The sequence below is a fragment of the Plecotus auritus genome (assembly GCF_963455305.1).
Source record: "Plecotus auritus genome assembly, chromosome: 8".
NCBI lineage: Eukaryota > Metazoa > Chordata > Mammalia > Chiroptera > Vespertilionidae > Plecotus > Plecotus auritus.
In genome coordinates, this window is record NC_137782.1 from 66,985,070 (window position 1) to 67,000,664 (window position 15,595).

Sequence of the window (15,595 nt, forward strand, 5' to 3'; positions counted from 1 at the left end):
ACAGAGCTCTAAAACATTTGCAGGCAAATCAAGCCACAGGAAATCGGACATTGGGGTAAAAGGCATGGTTCAGTGTCTTGCAGGCTTCTTATTACACAACTGACACCGTAGATGCTCGCAGGGGACTCTGAATTTGAAGGGAAAGTGCCCCAAATCCAATCTCTCTTGGCCCGAGTACCTGCATGGTTCATTCCCTTCCTCGGATGTCTGCTACCTGTGCCCATGGATGGCTCAGGCCACGGTTCCCTTGGGCTGACGCAGTAAAGACAGGGCAGATATAACATCAGTGCTGTGCACCCTACAGGATGGCCAGCAACACCCAAGGCAGCACCAGCGAGGGGGAGAGTGATAACTTCACATTCAGCTTCAAGATGTTCACCAGCTGGGACTACCTGATCGGCAATTCAGAGACGGCCGACAACAAATATGCCTCCATCACCACCAGCTTCAAGGTAGCCACCCCGGGCAGTTCCCACTTCCTGGGGGGACTTTGCATACCTCCAGTCATTGGGAGACTTCTCCCAGCTGGGGCATGGCAAGTAAGATCGCCAAGTAACCTGTGGCAAGAACTTTGCTAGCAGCAGGAGCCCAGCTGTCAAGCCTTCAAGAAAAAAGTGCTCACAGCTGGTACCCACCATCTGTTTCTTAACATGTCACAGAATCATGTTTGTTGGGTCCTGGTCCTGCCTATATCCCTGTGGATGTGCTTTTGGCTTAGGGACATGAAAGGCTGTGTTTGGGGTGGACTTTCTCAACCTTTTACACATGTTTGAATCACCTAAGGAGCTTTAAAAATCTTCTCAGTCCCACCCATAGAGATTCTGGTGTGATAAGTGTGGGGTGGGGTCCTGGCATTGGACTTTTTTTTAAAGTTCCTTAAGTGATTAGAACACCCAGAAAGAGTTAAGAACCCTGGTTTGGAAGTATGGGAATAAAGGAAACAGTTATGTGTACAACTCCACACTTAATTATCACCTTAACTGGTTCACAAGAAGATGTGAGATGACCTACACATTTCTTTTTATTTTATAACTAGAGTCCCGATGCATGAAATTCGTGCAAGAGTAGGCCCTGGCAGCCCCAGCTTCGTCTGGAAGGTTGTCTGGACGGTCCGCTGTTAGGCCATTTGGTCGATTTGCATATTATGCTTTTATTATCCTATATAATAAAGAGGTAATATACAAATTGACCCTCATGCCCTCGCACAAGATGGTTGCCCCCATGTGGTCAAAGATGGCCGCCACAAGATGGCCAGCAGGGGAGGGTAGTTGTGGGCAATCAGACCAGCAGGGGAGGGCAGTTGGGGGCGATTGGGCCAGCAGGGGAGCAGTTAGGCATCGATCAGGCTGGCAGGAGAGTGGTTAGGGGGTGATCAGGCAGGCAGGTGGGTGAGCGGTTAGGAGTCAGCAGTCTCAGATTGTGAGAGGGCTCCCAGATTGGAGAGGGTACAGGCTGGGCTGAGGGACAACCCTCTCTCCCCCCCCCCCCCGCCCCAATGTACGAATTTCGTGCACCTGGCCTCTAGTTATAGATATAAAAATAAACCAGGGGATAACTAAATTAACAATGGCAGAAGCTGTAACACTGAAGCACTGTACATCTTATTTTTTTCTCCATGACTGTAAAAACCATTCAGAGTTATTGATAGTTCAATATTTCTCCTGTCTGATCAGTCAAACTTTCCCCCAGGGCCTGGCAGAAATCATATTTATAACACAACTGTGCTTGTTTTTTTGTTTGTTTTTGTCTCTGTTTTTTTGTCTTCTTCCGTCTCCTCTCTCCTGACCCTTCCTGGGAGGAGAAGTGAGCTGCTGCCCGCTGACCAATGCCTACAGATGGCAGATACACCCATCAGGGATAGGGCTTGGGCTCAGCAACTCACTTACATGGGTTTCGTGAACCCCAGAGTCCTGTCCGCTTGGCAGTGGGTAGAGGAGGGAGCTGACTCAGTCCACCCCGCCCACCCCACCCCCACTTCTTCTCACAGCAATGGGAAGCCTCTGATGGAGCATCCAAGGACAGGGTAGGAGTCAACGGGGCCTTTGTCTCTTCCTCCTGGCCTACCAGCAAGAGACAAAGAAGGTCAATGCCACCCTAGCCGGTTTTGCTCAGTGGATAGAATGTCAGCCTACAGACTGAAGGGTCCCTGGTTCGATTCTGGTCAAGGGCACATGCCCAGGTTGTAGGCTCGATCCCCAGTAGGGGGCGTGCAGAAGGCAGTCGATCAATGATTCTTTCTCATTGTTGATGTTTCTATCTCTCCTTCTCCCTTCCTTTCTAAAGTCAATAAAAATATGTTTTTAAAAAATGTTTAAATAATAAAATAAAATGCTTATGAAGCACTTTGAACATCTAGGAAAGAGAAGGTTTCTCTTCTGAGTCTATTGAAAAACAAGATAATACACTTATATAACAGGGCACATGTTGTGAGAATGGTGTGTGTTAATGTATATTAACTGACTGAAGCGTTAGTTAAACCTGAATCTGAACACAGTAAATGTAAATTAGTTGCCAAAATCTCCTTCCAGGTACTTTTGTATCTAAGAGACTTCATTCTTCATCCTGGTCTGCCATATACTAATTGCGTCTTCATAAAGTTATGATTACAGGAGAAAAGGTTAATAATAAAAAAATCTATTATATTTTTATACACTAACAGCAAACAATTAAAAATAATTTTAAATTCCATTTTTAATAATATATAAATTATAAAAATTCCTAAGAATAGGTTTAACCAAAAAAAAATGAAGATTGCTACACTAAAAGTATAAAATATTGCTGAAAGAGATTTGAAAACTCTAAATAAATGGAGAGATATACCATCCTCATGGATTAGGACAGGGGTCACCAAACTACGGCCCAGGGTTCAAATCCAGCCTGCTGCCTATTTTTGTAAATAAAATTTTATTGAAACAAAATCATGCTCATATATTTATATTGTCTCTGTGGTTGCTTTCATGCTACAAAGCATAGCTGAATAGTTGTGAAAGAGACCACATGGCCTGCAAAGCCCAAAGGATTTCCTATCTGGCTTTTTATTTAAAAACTAGAGGCTCAATGCACGAAATTCATGCAAGAGGAAGTCTTCCTTCCCCCAGCTGTCGGCACCAGCTTCCCTCAGACTCCAGGGACCTGGGCTTCCCTCGCAGCCCTGGCTTCGTCTGGAAGGTCGTCCGGTCTAATTAGCATATTATGCTTTTATTATTATAGAAAGTTTGGCCAGAACTTTTTTATAGAAAAAGCCAGCCTCTAGATTAGAAGACTCAATAATAAGAATCTATTTTTGCCCTGACCGGTTTGGCTCAGTGGATAGAGCGTCGGCCTGCGGACTGAAGGGTCCCAGGTTTGATTCCGGTCAAGGGCATGTACCTTGGTTGCGGGCACATCCCCAGTAGGAGGTGTGCAAGAGGCAGCTGATCGATGTTTCTCTCCCATCGATGTTTCTAACTCTCTATCTCTCTTCCTTCCTCTCTGTAACAAATCAATCAAATCAATAAAATATATTTTAAAAAATAAGAATCTATTTTAATCTATGTGATCTATAGATTTAAAACAATCCCAATCAGTTACTGGAATTTCTCTGATCCTTAGTATCTGGGATATGGGTAATAATACAGTAGTAATTTCTCTATTGGTTCGTTGTTGAGATTAACAGGGGAAATGCATGGGAAGTGTTTAGCACCACATCTGGTACGTGGTAATTATTTAATAAATCTAAGCTTCTGTCTTTACGTGGACCAGAATAACAGTAACAGCAAAATGTGTTTCCTTTCTTTTTTAAATGGTTTTATTGGTTTTAGAGAGAAGGGAAGGCAGAGGGAGAGAGAGAGAGAGAGAAACATCAATGTGAGAGAAACATCAACTGGTTGCCTCTTATACACACCTCAAGTAGGGACTGAACCCCACCCTGGGCATGTGCCCTGACTGGGAATTGAACTGGCAAGCCTTTGGTGCTCCCGACGAAGCTCAGTCAACTGACCCACACTGGCCAGGGTTTTCTTAAAGGAAAGAACTAATTCTCCATAAGGCAACAGTGCTTAATATCACCACTCCATATTATTTCACTTATAGAAATACAGAAAGGAGTCATCCCAGGAACCCAACAGTGGTTCCTGTTGGCTCCTGGCCTTACATTACTCGCATCTTATTTTCACACATTAAGGAATCAATAGTGGATGAACAAGAAAGTAACAAAGAAGAAAATATCCACCTGACAAGATTTCTCCGTGTCCTGGCCAACTTCCTCATCATCTGCTGTTTGTGTGGGAGTGGGTACCTCATTTACTTTGTGGTGAAGCGATCCCAGGAATTCTCCAAAATGCAGAACGTCAGCTGGTATGAAAGGAATGAGGTGAGGAGGGCATCTCTATGGAAGTGAATATTAGGGGCAAATACTGAAATTACACTGGTTCCTGTGCCATTCAGCTAAAGACTTGATTTAGAAAGTGAAATTACATCTCTTTCTAGTTTAGTAGTGCAAACATCTTGAACAAAGAGTCACCCATTAGGCTTCTGTAGCTGGATAGAGCTGGATTTAATTAGCATGTCAGACAGGATAGCTTTTAAACACAGTTGTTAAAAAGGTGATCCTTTTCTCACAGCTCTATAGTGCCATATGTCATAAATCATATGTTTATTAATACATGGCTAGGTTTCTGGGCTTCCTTTTCTATTCCATTATCTATTTATCTATTCCTGCATCAATAACACACTCATAAATCATAGCTTTATAGTATGTCTTGATATCTGGTAGAGTGATTTTCTCATGGAGATCCACAATAAAACACATTAAAGTTTTATTGTGATTATATTGAATCTATAAATCTCTTTTGGAAATTTGACATCTGTGGTAGTTGGCAAAATGGTTACAAATTCTTCCCACCCTTGTATACATATTTCTTTGCAATGTGATTTTCTAGCTCCTCCACGAAGAGGTGGCATCTTTTTCCCCATCCCTTGAATCCAGCTGGGTTTGGCCATGTGACTTGCTTTAGCCAATGGGACAGTAGCTACCATGATACAAGCAGACTTGAAAAGTGCTTGTGAATTGGAACTTACTCTCTTGGGAATCCTGAGACCTCCATGATTTAAACAATTCCAGCCCGGCTGGAGTTGCTCAGTGGTTAAGCGTCGACCTATGAACCAGGAGGTCACGGTTTGATTCCAGGTCATGGCACATGCCCAGGTTGTGGGCTTGATCCCCAGTAGGGGGTGTGCAGGAGGCAGCCAATCAATTATTGTCTCTCATCATTGATGTTTCTTTCTCCCCCTCCCTTCCTCTCTCTGATATCAATAAAAAACATTTTCTTTTAAATTAAAAAAATAAATAAATAAGTCCAGACTAGCCTCCTGAATAATGAGACATGGCCCAGTTATCTCATCACCCCAGGTGATAGCTAACCAACCACCAGACATGTGAATGAAGCCAACAACCATCAGTTGACCATAGATTCATGAATGAATCCAGGTGAGACAGCAGAACCATCTAGCTAAGCCCAGAAACAAATACTGACCCACAGAATCATAAGCTTCCTGTCTTCCAGTCTCCTGAGATGATGACAGCTATCAAGGTGACTCTTACCTAGTTCACAGCTTTACAGAACACATAGCAGTGCCCCCTAGGTTAACTCATTTACTTCTCAAAGAAAGTTTGCTCTTTTTTTTTTATCAATACTAATAAGCAACAACCATGATGGCAACCAGTTGCAGAGCAATTATGATGTGTGGAACATATGCTAACTGCTCAGGGCATGTTGGTGCCTTCGCCAGGGTCACACAGCAAGTTGTGGAGACCCCAGGGCATCTCCAGAGGCAGAGTAGGGAACAACAAGGAGAGGGAGATGCAGGGCCCTCAGGGTGCAGAGATGGTGACCAACCAAGTGATGTTGATGAAGCAAGTAACCCAGGTTTTGCTGCTCTCTCAGGTTGAAATTGTGATGTCCCTGCTTGGGATGTTTTGTCCCCCTCTGTTTGAAACGATCGCTGCCCTGGAGAAGTACCACCCACGCATTGGGCTGAAGTGGCAGCTGGGACGTATCTTTGCACTCTTCCTGGGGAATCTCTACACGTTCCTCTTGGCCCTGATGGATGACGTCCACCTCAAGGTAAAGACCACAGACTCCCCCCAGCCCCTGGTGCCCACCAAATTCCCTTGTTTAGTATAATACTGTCCTGATGCATGCGTCATATCAGTTAAGTACATTCTAGAAAGCTCAGAAAAATAAAATGAACAACAAATAATCCCAGAATATGACCCAAGACAACCACCATTAACCATTTTGCTGCAGTTCTTTGCTGTCTTTTTCTTAGGTTGTCTTTATTCCCATCTTGAACATGTCAATTGGTACTCAATATTTTATCTGCAGCCTTTCCCATATGGTTTCATAGCTGCCGTGAGTGTTTACCAGCCGAGTAAGTGTCCACGGAGATGATATGTCATAATTGACTTAACCTTTCCTCATTGCTCACCGAATGGTTATGGAGCCCTCTGTGTCAGGTCCTCGGGGGACAGCAGAGAGTGAAACACAGTCCTGTTCCAAGGGTGTTCACACTCTGGGCCAGGAGACAGGCTCATCCATTACAGATGCTGCAGGATATGCTTCAATGGGGCAAGCCCAGGGCAGCATTGCAGTGCATTCGAGGGGCTCCAGCACTCCCCGAGGAATCTTTGCAGAGACTGGAAAAAGCAGAGAACTGGTGCAAATAGAGAACTGCAGAATGCAAATAGAGAACTGCAAGATGGCTGAACAGAGTAGAGGGGGAGAAGTGAAAAATGAAACTGGGGAAGGCCCAGATGATGAGGCTCCTGCTCCTTACCCCTCCCTCCTCATTATTGAGCTGCATGAATTTTTTCCTGAGGTTAACAGGGAAGCTATAAGAAGGTTCTAAGCATGGAACTAATTGGATCTGGCCCTTGCCCATCGCTCCATCCTCATCTCTGGCTTCCCTCCTACTCCAATAGACTGCTCCACCCTCCTAAACCTCACATTTCCTCCTCAGGGCAAACTTCTCTCTCTCCACCCTCTCCCTATGTTTGACTAGTTGACTAATCCTCCCTGAGGTTTAGGCTCAGATCTCTTTTTCTCCCCAGGAAGTCTTCTCTGGCTGCCATTGTCTGATGTGAATTTTCTCGATCCGCAGAGAAAATTTTCCATAGCTCTTATCACTCTATTCTATAACTGTTTGCTTATCTCTGTCACTTATGAGACTGAACTTTCTGAGGAATGCTCCATCTCTTGTTCACTTCTGTGTCACCACTGCCTCTATGTCCAGAATAGACCCTGAGTCAATTATTCTCAAAAGAAGAATGAATGATTGGATGGATGGATGGATGGATGGATGGATGGAAGATAACTTCATGGAAAAGACCCAAGGACTTTGGCCAATTGCCCCCCCTCTTCTGTTTAGATTTGGGGAGACTCCATTGAGGGGTAGGGCAGATATGAGGTGGTAAGGTTGTGGCATGTGCTGGCTTCAGTTGTTGTTCCTATGGAAACAGTTGGGCCATACCTGGTTCCTTCCAACCCTGCATCTCCATCTTCTGTTCCAGCTTTCTAATGAAGAGACAATAAAGAACATCACTCACTGGACTCTGTTTAACTATTACAACTCCTCGGGTTGGAACGAGAGTGTCCCTCGGCCACCCCTGCACCCTGCTGACGTGCCCCGCGGCTCTTGCTGGGAGACAGCCGTGGGCATTGTGAGTAGCTGTGCTCTCTTGAAAAGTCATCCCTGTTCTCAATTATTTTTATTCTTTTCTTGATGTTTCCATTTTTAAGCCATCAAAATGTCCAGCCAGTATTTCTTAGGAAAGTTCCACTTTTTCACTTTCCCATTTTTTCAATATCCATATATTTCTCTGTTTGTTTCATTCATTAATCTAATTTTTTTTCTTTATTTAGAGTTTTACTGTAGATTTCACTGCAAACCTAAGGTTCTCCACCTGGAGAACGACGACTCCTAAAAATTGGATTCAGGAATTTGTGTGTATGTGCATCTGTGCATTTTTCTGTAAAGAGAATTAATGGTTTTTATTAGAGACTCAAAAATTAACAACTGCCATTTCCCTTTATCCACTTTTACCATCATTCCTGTAACTTGCACAGGACAGACTTTAAAGCTTAGTGTTCTTGGCCTTCATAGGCAGAATTTAAAATATCCACAGGTCACACAGGTCAGCTGCCTTCTCTTCCTCAATTCCATCTCTCTGCATGGGGTTTCTCTTCATCAGTCACCCCACTGAGATGCAGAGTTTATTACTTTTCCATGGGTCCCCTGAAGAATCCACTCACATAGAGCATCAAACAACAGTGCTATTAACTGAGGGTGATGAAGTACAATGAAAGAGGGAATTACATCACACACTCCATTGAATACTGCCTGCAAGTTCACCACCTGCAAATCCCACAGGTAAAAAGTTCTGTTCTTGCCCATGGAGGTCCTGAGGGCCTTTTCTTCCCACCTCCTTCATGGAGAGCTCAGACTCACCATTTCTTCCTCCTCCAGTCCAGATTTCCATGTTCTTCAAATCCTCCTCATCTTCAAGGTGTAGAGCCACTGAGCTTCCCCAGCTCCTGCATTCAACTCATCACAATATGTAACAGAGAAAGAATCTTCAAGTCAATAAAACCAATTCTCTTTAGAAGGCCATAGAGAGTTCATTACCTACATGATTCTTTTTAAATATTCTGCTATATAGCCTCTCTTTTCCTGACCCACATCCTTGGGAGGTATCTCTCTTGCCCTCCTCCCTCAATGCCCATCATTGTTCCCATCACTGATAAAAGTTTGTATCTTTCTGAGCTAGTTGATAATGATGGGTTTGAGGCATTATGTCGTCCACCACCTCCAGCCCGAGCCCCAGAGCATCACCTTGCACAGAGTGAAGACCTGACGCATGTTGGGTTGTCTATTACTTAGAACATAAACCTGAATTCTTACTGAGGAATAACCCTGAAAATTCATCAGCTGTTCATCCAGAAATAATTCATTCATCAATTTGGAGAATATAAAAATGAATAAAGCAGACCCTGGACTTTCTAGGAATTCCAAGTCCACTAGATGTCTTAAAGTTTGTGATATTATCTGGTAGATCTTTAAATTTTCCCCCAAAAGTAATAAATTTTTGCCTCTTTTGCCATGTGCCTCTGTGAAAAACCTACATTATTTTCTCTATATAACAAGAAAAAAATCTTTAGCCAGAGGTAAAGAAAGCCAGCTGTTGTCTCTGGTGACAAAGATCAGATTCAGCCTTAGCTGGGGCCGCTGGTATTTTAAAGCAGGTGGGGAAAGTAAGGGGCGAGCCTTCAGATCCTGCATCTGTGCTGATAACTGCCAAGCTTTGGGCATTACCGGTGTGCCAGGCAATTTGCATACATAATCACTAAGCTTCCCATTAACCCTGCAAGGTTAATATTATTAACTACAAGAGGTTCAGGGACTATTTCAAAGCAATACCATTAGTAATTATAGAGCTGAGACCTATATAAGAATGTTTCAAAGCCTGGATCTTTGCTCCGCACCACCACCACTGTGCCTCCAAATTCAGAGGATCACAGAGAAGAATGCAGGTGGGTGGGGGAGAGTTTGCATGGCTGCAGTCAGTTGGGAGAGGTGGGCAAGGTCCAACCCTGACCACCCTTCCCGTGTGCTCCTCCTTGCAGGAATTCGTGAGGTTGACGGTGTCCGACATGCTGGTAACGTACATCACCATCCTTCTGGGGGACTTCCTGAGGGCTTGTTTTGTCCGGTTCATGAACTACTGCTGGTGCTGGGACCTGGAGGCTGGATTTGTACGTTTCACAGATATTCCGCAGAAAGTTGTTTGAACCATCCCCTTTGATAGAGTCACAGGCATCTTGTGCATTTCTTTAGATGTTTAATGCCAGTCTCTGCTCTGTGAAGTAGAAAAGTATTTAATGTGCATTTCCTTTAAGTGTTTATCTGCCTTTTCCCAATGAAATTAACAATTGACATTCTTATCTGGAAAATGGAGGCGTTTGGCCTTGGGAAAGGTGGACCACACACTTCATTGCTGAGCAGAGAAATGCCAAAGCAGCATCGATTCTCACTAGGGAAGACAAAGAACACTAGACTTCGAAGTCCACACTGTGCAAGCTACAGAAACAGAGTGAAGTGATAAGAGGAAATGGTAGCTCCTAATTTTTTAAAGTATATTTTTCTTGATTTCAGAGAAGAAGGGAGAGGGAGAGAAAGATAGAAACTTCAATGATGAGAGAGAATCATTAATCAGCTGCCTCCTGCACACCCCACACTGGGGATGGAGCCCACAACCCGGGCATGTGCCTTGACCAAGAATCGAACCTTGACCTCCTGGTTCATAAGTTGACCCTCAACCACTGAGCCACACCGGCTGGGCATGGCAGTTCCTAATTTATGAAACGCTAATGAAATCCTAGAATGCAGCAGGGCAGATGTGGACATGAATGTTTCAGAAATTCCTGAAACACGCCACGAACACAGTAACCATTGGTTCTGTCTTCTGGATTGTGCTTTGACTAACCTCTTTGGTTCTTATTCCTCACCTGGCTACTCCTCTTCCCCATCTACCTGGGAGACTGCTCATTCTAAATGTGTGTCATTTCCTCTCTCATGTGGCCTTCTATGATCTGGCAGAACCCAAGACCCCATCTCTCCTGTGAGTCTCTACCTAAACATCTCACTTGCCCACCCAGTGGTCACTGGTCTTGGGAGGGACCTCCCCTTAACCAAGCTCCAACTTTTGTTTACTATGTCATCCTCATCCTCGCCGGCAGCAGGGTACCTGGCCCAGGTAAGGGCCCAAGTATAGGTCACTGTCATATTTTTTCTTTTAGTCACCAGCCTCAGTTTACACAGGCCTCCTCAACTCCTCCTCAGTGAGGAAAACTTCATATCTTATCTGAGAACAATGGTGCAAGAACCTCGTGCTCAAAAAAGATGGCATCTTTATGTCATGGCATTGCTAAGATGTCATTGCTCTCAAATTAATTTATTAAGTTCAACAAAATCTCAAAATAATCCTAAGGTTCATTTGAAAAATAATCTTGTGAAAATAACCTGGAAAATAATTAGAACAGCAGAATGAAAGGGACTAGACCTACCCTTATATTAAAATACTAGAGGCCCGGGGAACGAAATTCGTGCACGGGGGTGTGTGTCCCTCAGCCCAGCCTGCACCCTCTCCAATCTGGGACCCCTTGAGGGATGTCCGACTGCCCGTTTAGGCCCGATCCCACACCGGGATTGGGCCTAAACGGGCAGTCGGACATCCCTCTCACAATCCAGGACTGCTGGCTCCCAACTGCTCGCCTGCCTGCCTTCCTGATTGCCCCTAACTGCTTCTGCCTGCCAGCCTGATCACCCCCCTAACCACTCCACTGCCAGCCTGATTGATGCTTAACTGCTCCCCTGCCAGCCTGTTTGCCCCTAACTGCCCTCCCCTGCAGGCCTGGTCACCCCTAACTGCCCTCCCCTGCTGGCCATCTTGTGGTGGCCATCTTGTGTCCACATGGGGGCAGCCATCTTGTGTGTTGGAGTGATGGTCAATCTGCATATTACTCTTTTATTAGATAGGATAGAGGCCTGGTGCACGGGTGGGGGCCAGCTGGTTTGCCCTGAAGGGTGCCCCAGATCAGGGTGGGGGTTCCCTTGGGGCGTGAGGTGGCCTGGGCGAGGGGCCTGTGGTGGTTTGCAGGCCGGCCACGCCCCCTGGCGACCCAAGCGGAGGCCCTGGTATCTGGGGTTTATTTATCTTCTACAATTGAAACTTTGTAGCCTGGAGCGAAGCCAAGCCTTCTGCTTGCTCCATGGTGGCAGCCATTTCTATTGGGATTTATGTATCTTCTATAATTGAAACTTTGTAGCCTTAAGCAAGGCCTGGGCCGGCCAGGGTGTGCAGAAAGCTTGGCTTCCTCCATCGCCGGGGGCAACCCTAGCCTCCTGCTCTTTCCAGCTCGGTGGCTGCTGCCATTTCTGTTTGGGTTTATGTATCTTCTATCATTGAAACTTTGCAGCCTTGAGTGGAGGCCTAGGCCGGCAAGGGCAGGCGGAAAGCTTGGCTTCCTCCATTGCCGGTGAAACCCAAGCCTCCCTCCTGCTCTCTGTGGCTGTAGCCATCTTGGTTGGGTTTATTTGCATATTCACTCCTGATTGGCTGGTGGGCGTGGCTTTGTGGGCATGGCTTGTTGTTGTAGTGGAGTGGTGGTTAATTTGCATATTACTCTTTTATTAGATAGGATACTCTAGTCCTAGCCAGTTTTGCTCAGTGGATAGAGCCTCAGCCTGAGGGCTGAAATATCCCGGGTTTGATTCTGGTCAAGGGCACATACATTGGTTGCAGGCTCCATCCCCAAGCCCATGTGTGGGAGGCAACCAATCAATGCGTTTCTCTCACATCGATGTTTCTCTATCTCTCTCTCTCTCTCTTTTCCTTCCATTCTCTGTAAAAACCAATGGAAAAATATCCTCAGGTGAGGATTAACAACATCAACAAATAAAATTGTTTCTTAAAAAAAAAAACACCTCTGAAGCTATAGAGACTAAAACTGGTACTAGGGAATGGACAGACATATCAATGGATAGGATAGAAAGTCCAAAAATAGGTACAATCAATATGGGAATTTAATTAACAATACAGGGAGTCTTTCAAACCAGTGGGAAAACAAAGAATTATATAACAAATGGGTTGAGACAACTGGTTAACCATTGGAAAGAGAACTATATCTCTCACTTATTTTACCTAAATAAATAAATTGCAGCAGAATCAAAGTTTTAAACATCAAAATATGAAGTCGTAACTTTCTAAAAGAAAGCATGTCTATATACATAAAAGCCTAATATGCTAAGTATTCGACCGTTCAACCAATCACTATAACACGCACTGACCACCAGGGGGCAGACTCTCCAACTGGTAGGTTAGCTTGCTGCTGGGGTCCAGTAGATCAGGACTGGGTGAGAAGGCCGACATGCCCTGGAGCCAACCTCCCTTGGTCCCTCCCGGTCTCTAAAATATTTCTTCTAATTAATTTCCTTTCAGTGTGCATATAATGTTGTGATGAGGCAGATTTTTCTAAGCAAATACAAAACCCAGAAGATAAAAAAAGTTTTTTTTAATATTTTAAAATATTAAATTGTAAATTCCCAAGATTTAACCTTCATGAGTTTAGATTTGTACATACTTCCTCCTTTGATTCATGCTTGCCTGACCTTCCTTTTTCTTTCTCCTAACTTCACATTCCTCCTTCTCTCATTCCTGTAACCTGTTATCTCCACCCCTGGAAGGCAAATTGAGAAGTAGTTTTAACCATGTTTCATGAGGACCCCGACTCCCCAGTGCTCACAAATCCCCAAGTGCTCACAAATTTGTATTCTTTCAAATACTTCACAAATCTCCCAAACTCTGAAAATCTGAGTCAGGCTGAAAATATGTATCTAGCTAAGCTTTTTCTTTTCCATGAATGCTCTAAGACTAGAGAATGATGAGAAGGAGAAAAGGGAATTAGGGGAGTGATTTACTTATTTTTTGTTTTGTTTTGTTTTTTTAAGCTTCCTTCTCAAAGTCCTCGTTTAATCATTTGCATTTTCATTATTTATTAGAATTACTCCTTGATTATAATTTCAAGGTGCATTTCTGATAAGAGCATTGGTAATATATTCTCTTGGGGGCCAGGGTCCTCTCAAGAGTACACAATTAGCCCACAGGCCCTAAACGGTAAAAACTCACATTTTATTCTTGAAAAGGACATTGAAAAAAGTTTCCACTTTGAGAACTTCAAACTATTTCTTTAAAAGTTGAAGGGTGTCCCCTCAAAAATGTATACATACACTTTGAATAATTATAAAGGCAGTGTTTATTAAAGTACATTTCATTTTTAAAATTAAGCTATCAGCTGTTACAGTGTGTATGCACTTTGCGGGTACACCCTGTATGTTAAAGAAGCAGAACCCTGAATCAACAGTTCCTCTCTCTTTGGAATGGAGAGGCCCTGGCTTGGCCAGTGGCTGGTAGTAGTGTCTGGCTGACATCATCTAACATGTTTCCTTTTTCTCCCCCCATCTCCCTACCCTTTATCTCTCGGCAGCCTTCATATGCTGAGTTTGATATTAGTGGAAATGTGCTTGGTTTGATCTTCAACCAAGGCATGATCTGGTGAGTTACCCTGTTCATCTGGGGATCACCTCATTTGGGGAGTCCGAAAACTGGAATCTCAGGCTTGGCCTCTCAACTAGCTGGGAGAGGCTGGAGCTCCCTCCTTTCACTTGAAAAACAGGGCGTGGGACTAGATGAGAACCAGCAGTGTCTGCCCACCCCTGTGCTATGGTGGGCATAGTGAGGGAAGAAGAGAAGAGGTGGAGAGAGAAGGAAAACAGAAAGAAGAGGGGGACAGGGGAAGGAGAGAGGGAAGAAGGCAGAAAGGAAAAAGTGGGGAGAGAAGGAAAGGGAAGGAAAGAAAGAAAGGAGAGGAGGGAGATAAATGAACTAAGGAACTTCTTCCTCTGAGGAGGGAGTTAAAGGAGGTTGTATAACTTCAGCCAAAGACTTTCAAGATGCCAATGGCTCAGTGCAAGTCAATGTCCAATTCTTTTAATTTGAGAATTTTCAAATACTTTTCTGAGCAGTAATGTTATTTTAGGGAGACCATGGAGAAAGAGACAGGAGGCCGTATAATTTGCTAGATGCCTGGTGCTGAGGCAATAATGCTCAGAGTGTCTCCTTTTGAGGAATGAATGGCTATGGTATGGTGATAAATGTCCTGGTTAAATGGGAAGCCCCTTCCCTTGGGACCTGCAGAGAAGGTGGGGCCTCCTCCCTAAGCCATCAATCCCATTTCCTTCTGTCACGCTTCCCTGGCCTCTCCTGCTGCCAGACCAACCAGGTGTGTGTTTCTGCCCCTCCAGGATGGGCTCCTTCTATGCTCCAGGACTGGTGGGCATCAATGTGCTGCGCCTGCTGACCTCCATGTATTTCCAGTGCTGGGCGGTGATGAGCAGTAACGTGCCCCACGAACGCGTGTTCAAAGCCTCCCGATCCAACAACTTCTACATGGGCCTCCTGCTGCTGGTGCTCTTCCTCAGCCTCCTGCCAGTGGCCTACACCATCATGTCCCTCCCGCCCTCCTTTGACTGTGGGCCGTTCAGGTGCACAGCCTTGGTTGCATGAGAGAAGCTCCCCCGCCCCCAGGCAGTCTGCTCAGAGAGCAGTGGCTCAGAATTCCAGTTCTGGTGTCACATCAGCCTTCGAAAGGCCATGGAGCTTTGGGCAAATCATTAGTGCTCCTCAGCAGTTTTTTGCAGGATGGAAATGTCCTATGTCTGCACAATCCAATATGGTAGCCACCAGCCATGTGGCTGTTGAATACTTGAAGTGAGGACCGAGAAATTGACTTGCTAATTTTCTTTCATTTGAATTAATTTTAATAACCCCATATGGTTAATGGCTACCATATTGGATAGCACAGTTCTACGTTTTAACATATGGATAAGTAACATAACAGGGATGGGGGTAGGGGAGTGGGAGGAGGAGGTATTCTGAAGATGAAATGACCATATACAGTATTGACAAGCGCCATTCAAATGTGAAGCAGCTACTAAGGCT

General features: G+C 44.6%; 1 protein-coding gene across 1 annotated transcript in view; it reads left to right on the forward strand.

The window, feature by feature from the left end:
* TMC2 (transmembrane channel like 2) overlaps positions 1 to 15,595 on the forward strand; it is a gene marked incomplete at both ends in the record, with an annotated part of 63,005 nt that overhangs the window by 23,594 nt on the left and 23,816 nt on the right. The window contains 7 exons of the mRNA XM_080684607.1: positions 305 to 452; positions 4,163 to 4,351; positions 5,925 to 6,104; positions 7,550 to 7,699; positions 9,663 to 9,791; positions 14,082 to 14,149; positions 14,899 to 15,138. Of these exons, the coding sequence (XP_080540733.1) occupies positions 305 to 452; positions 4,163 to 4,351; positions 5,925 to 6,104; positions 7,550 to 7,699; positions 9,663 to 9,791; positions 14,082 to 14,149; positions 14,899 to 15,138 (1,104 nt within the window). The remainder of the gene's footprint in view (positions 1 to 304; positions 453 to 4,162; positions 4,352 to 5,924; positions 6,105 to 7,549; positions 7,700 to 9,662; positions 9,792 to 14,081; positions 14,150 to 14,898; positions 15,139 to 15,595) is intronic.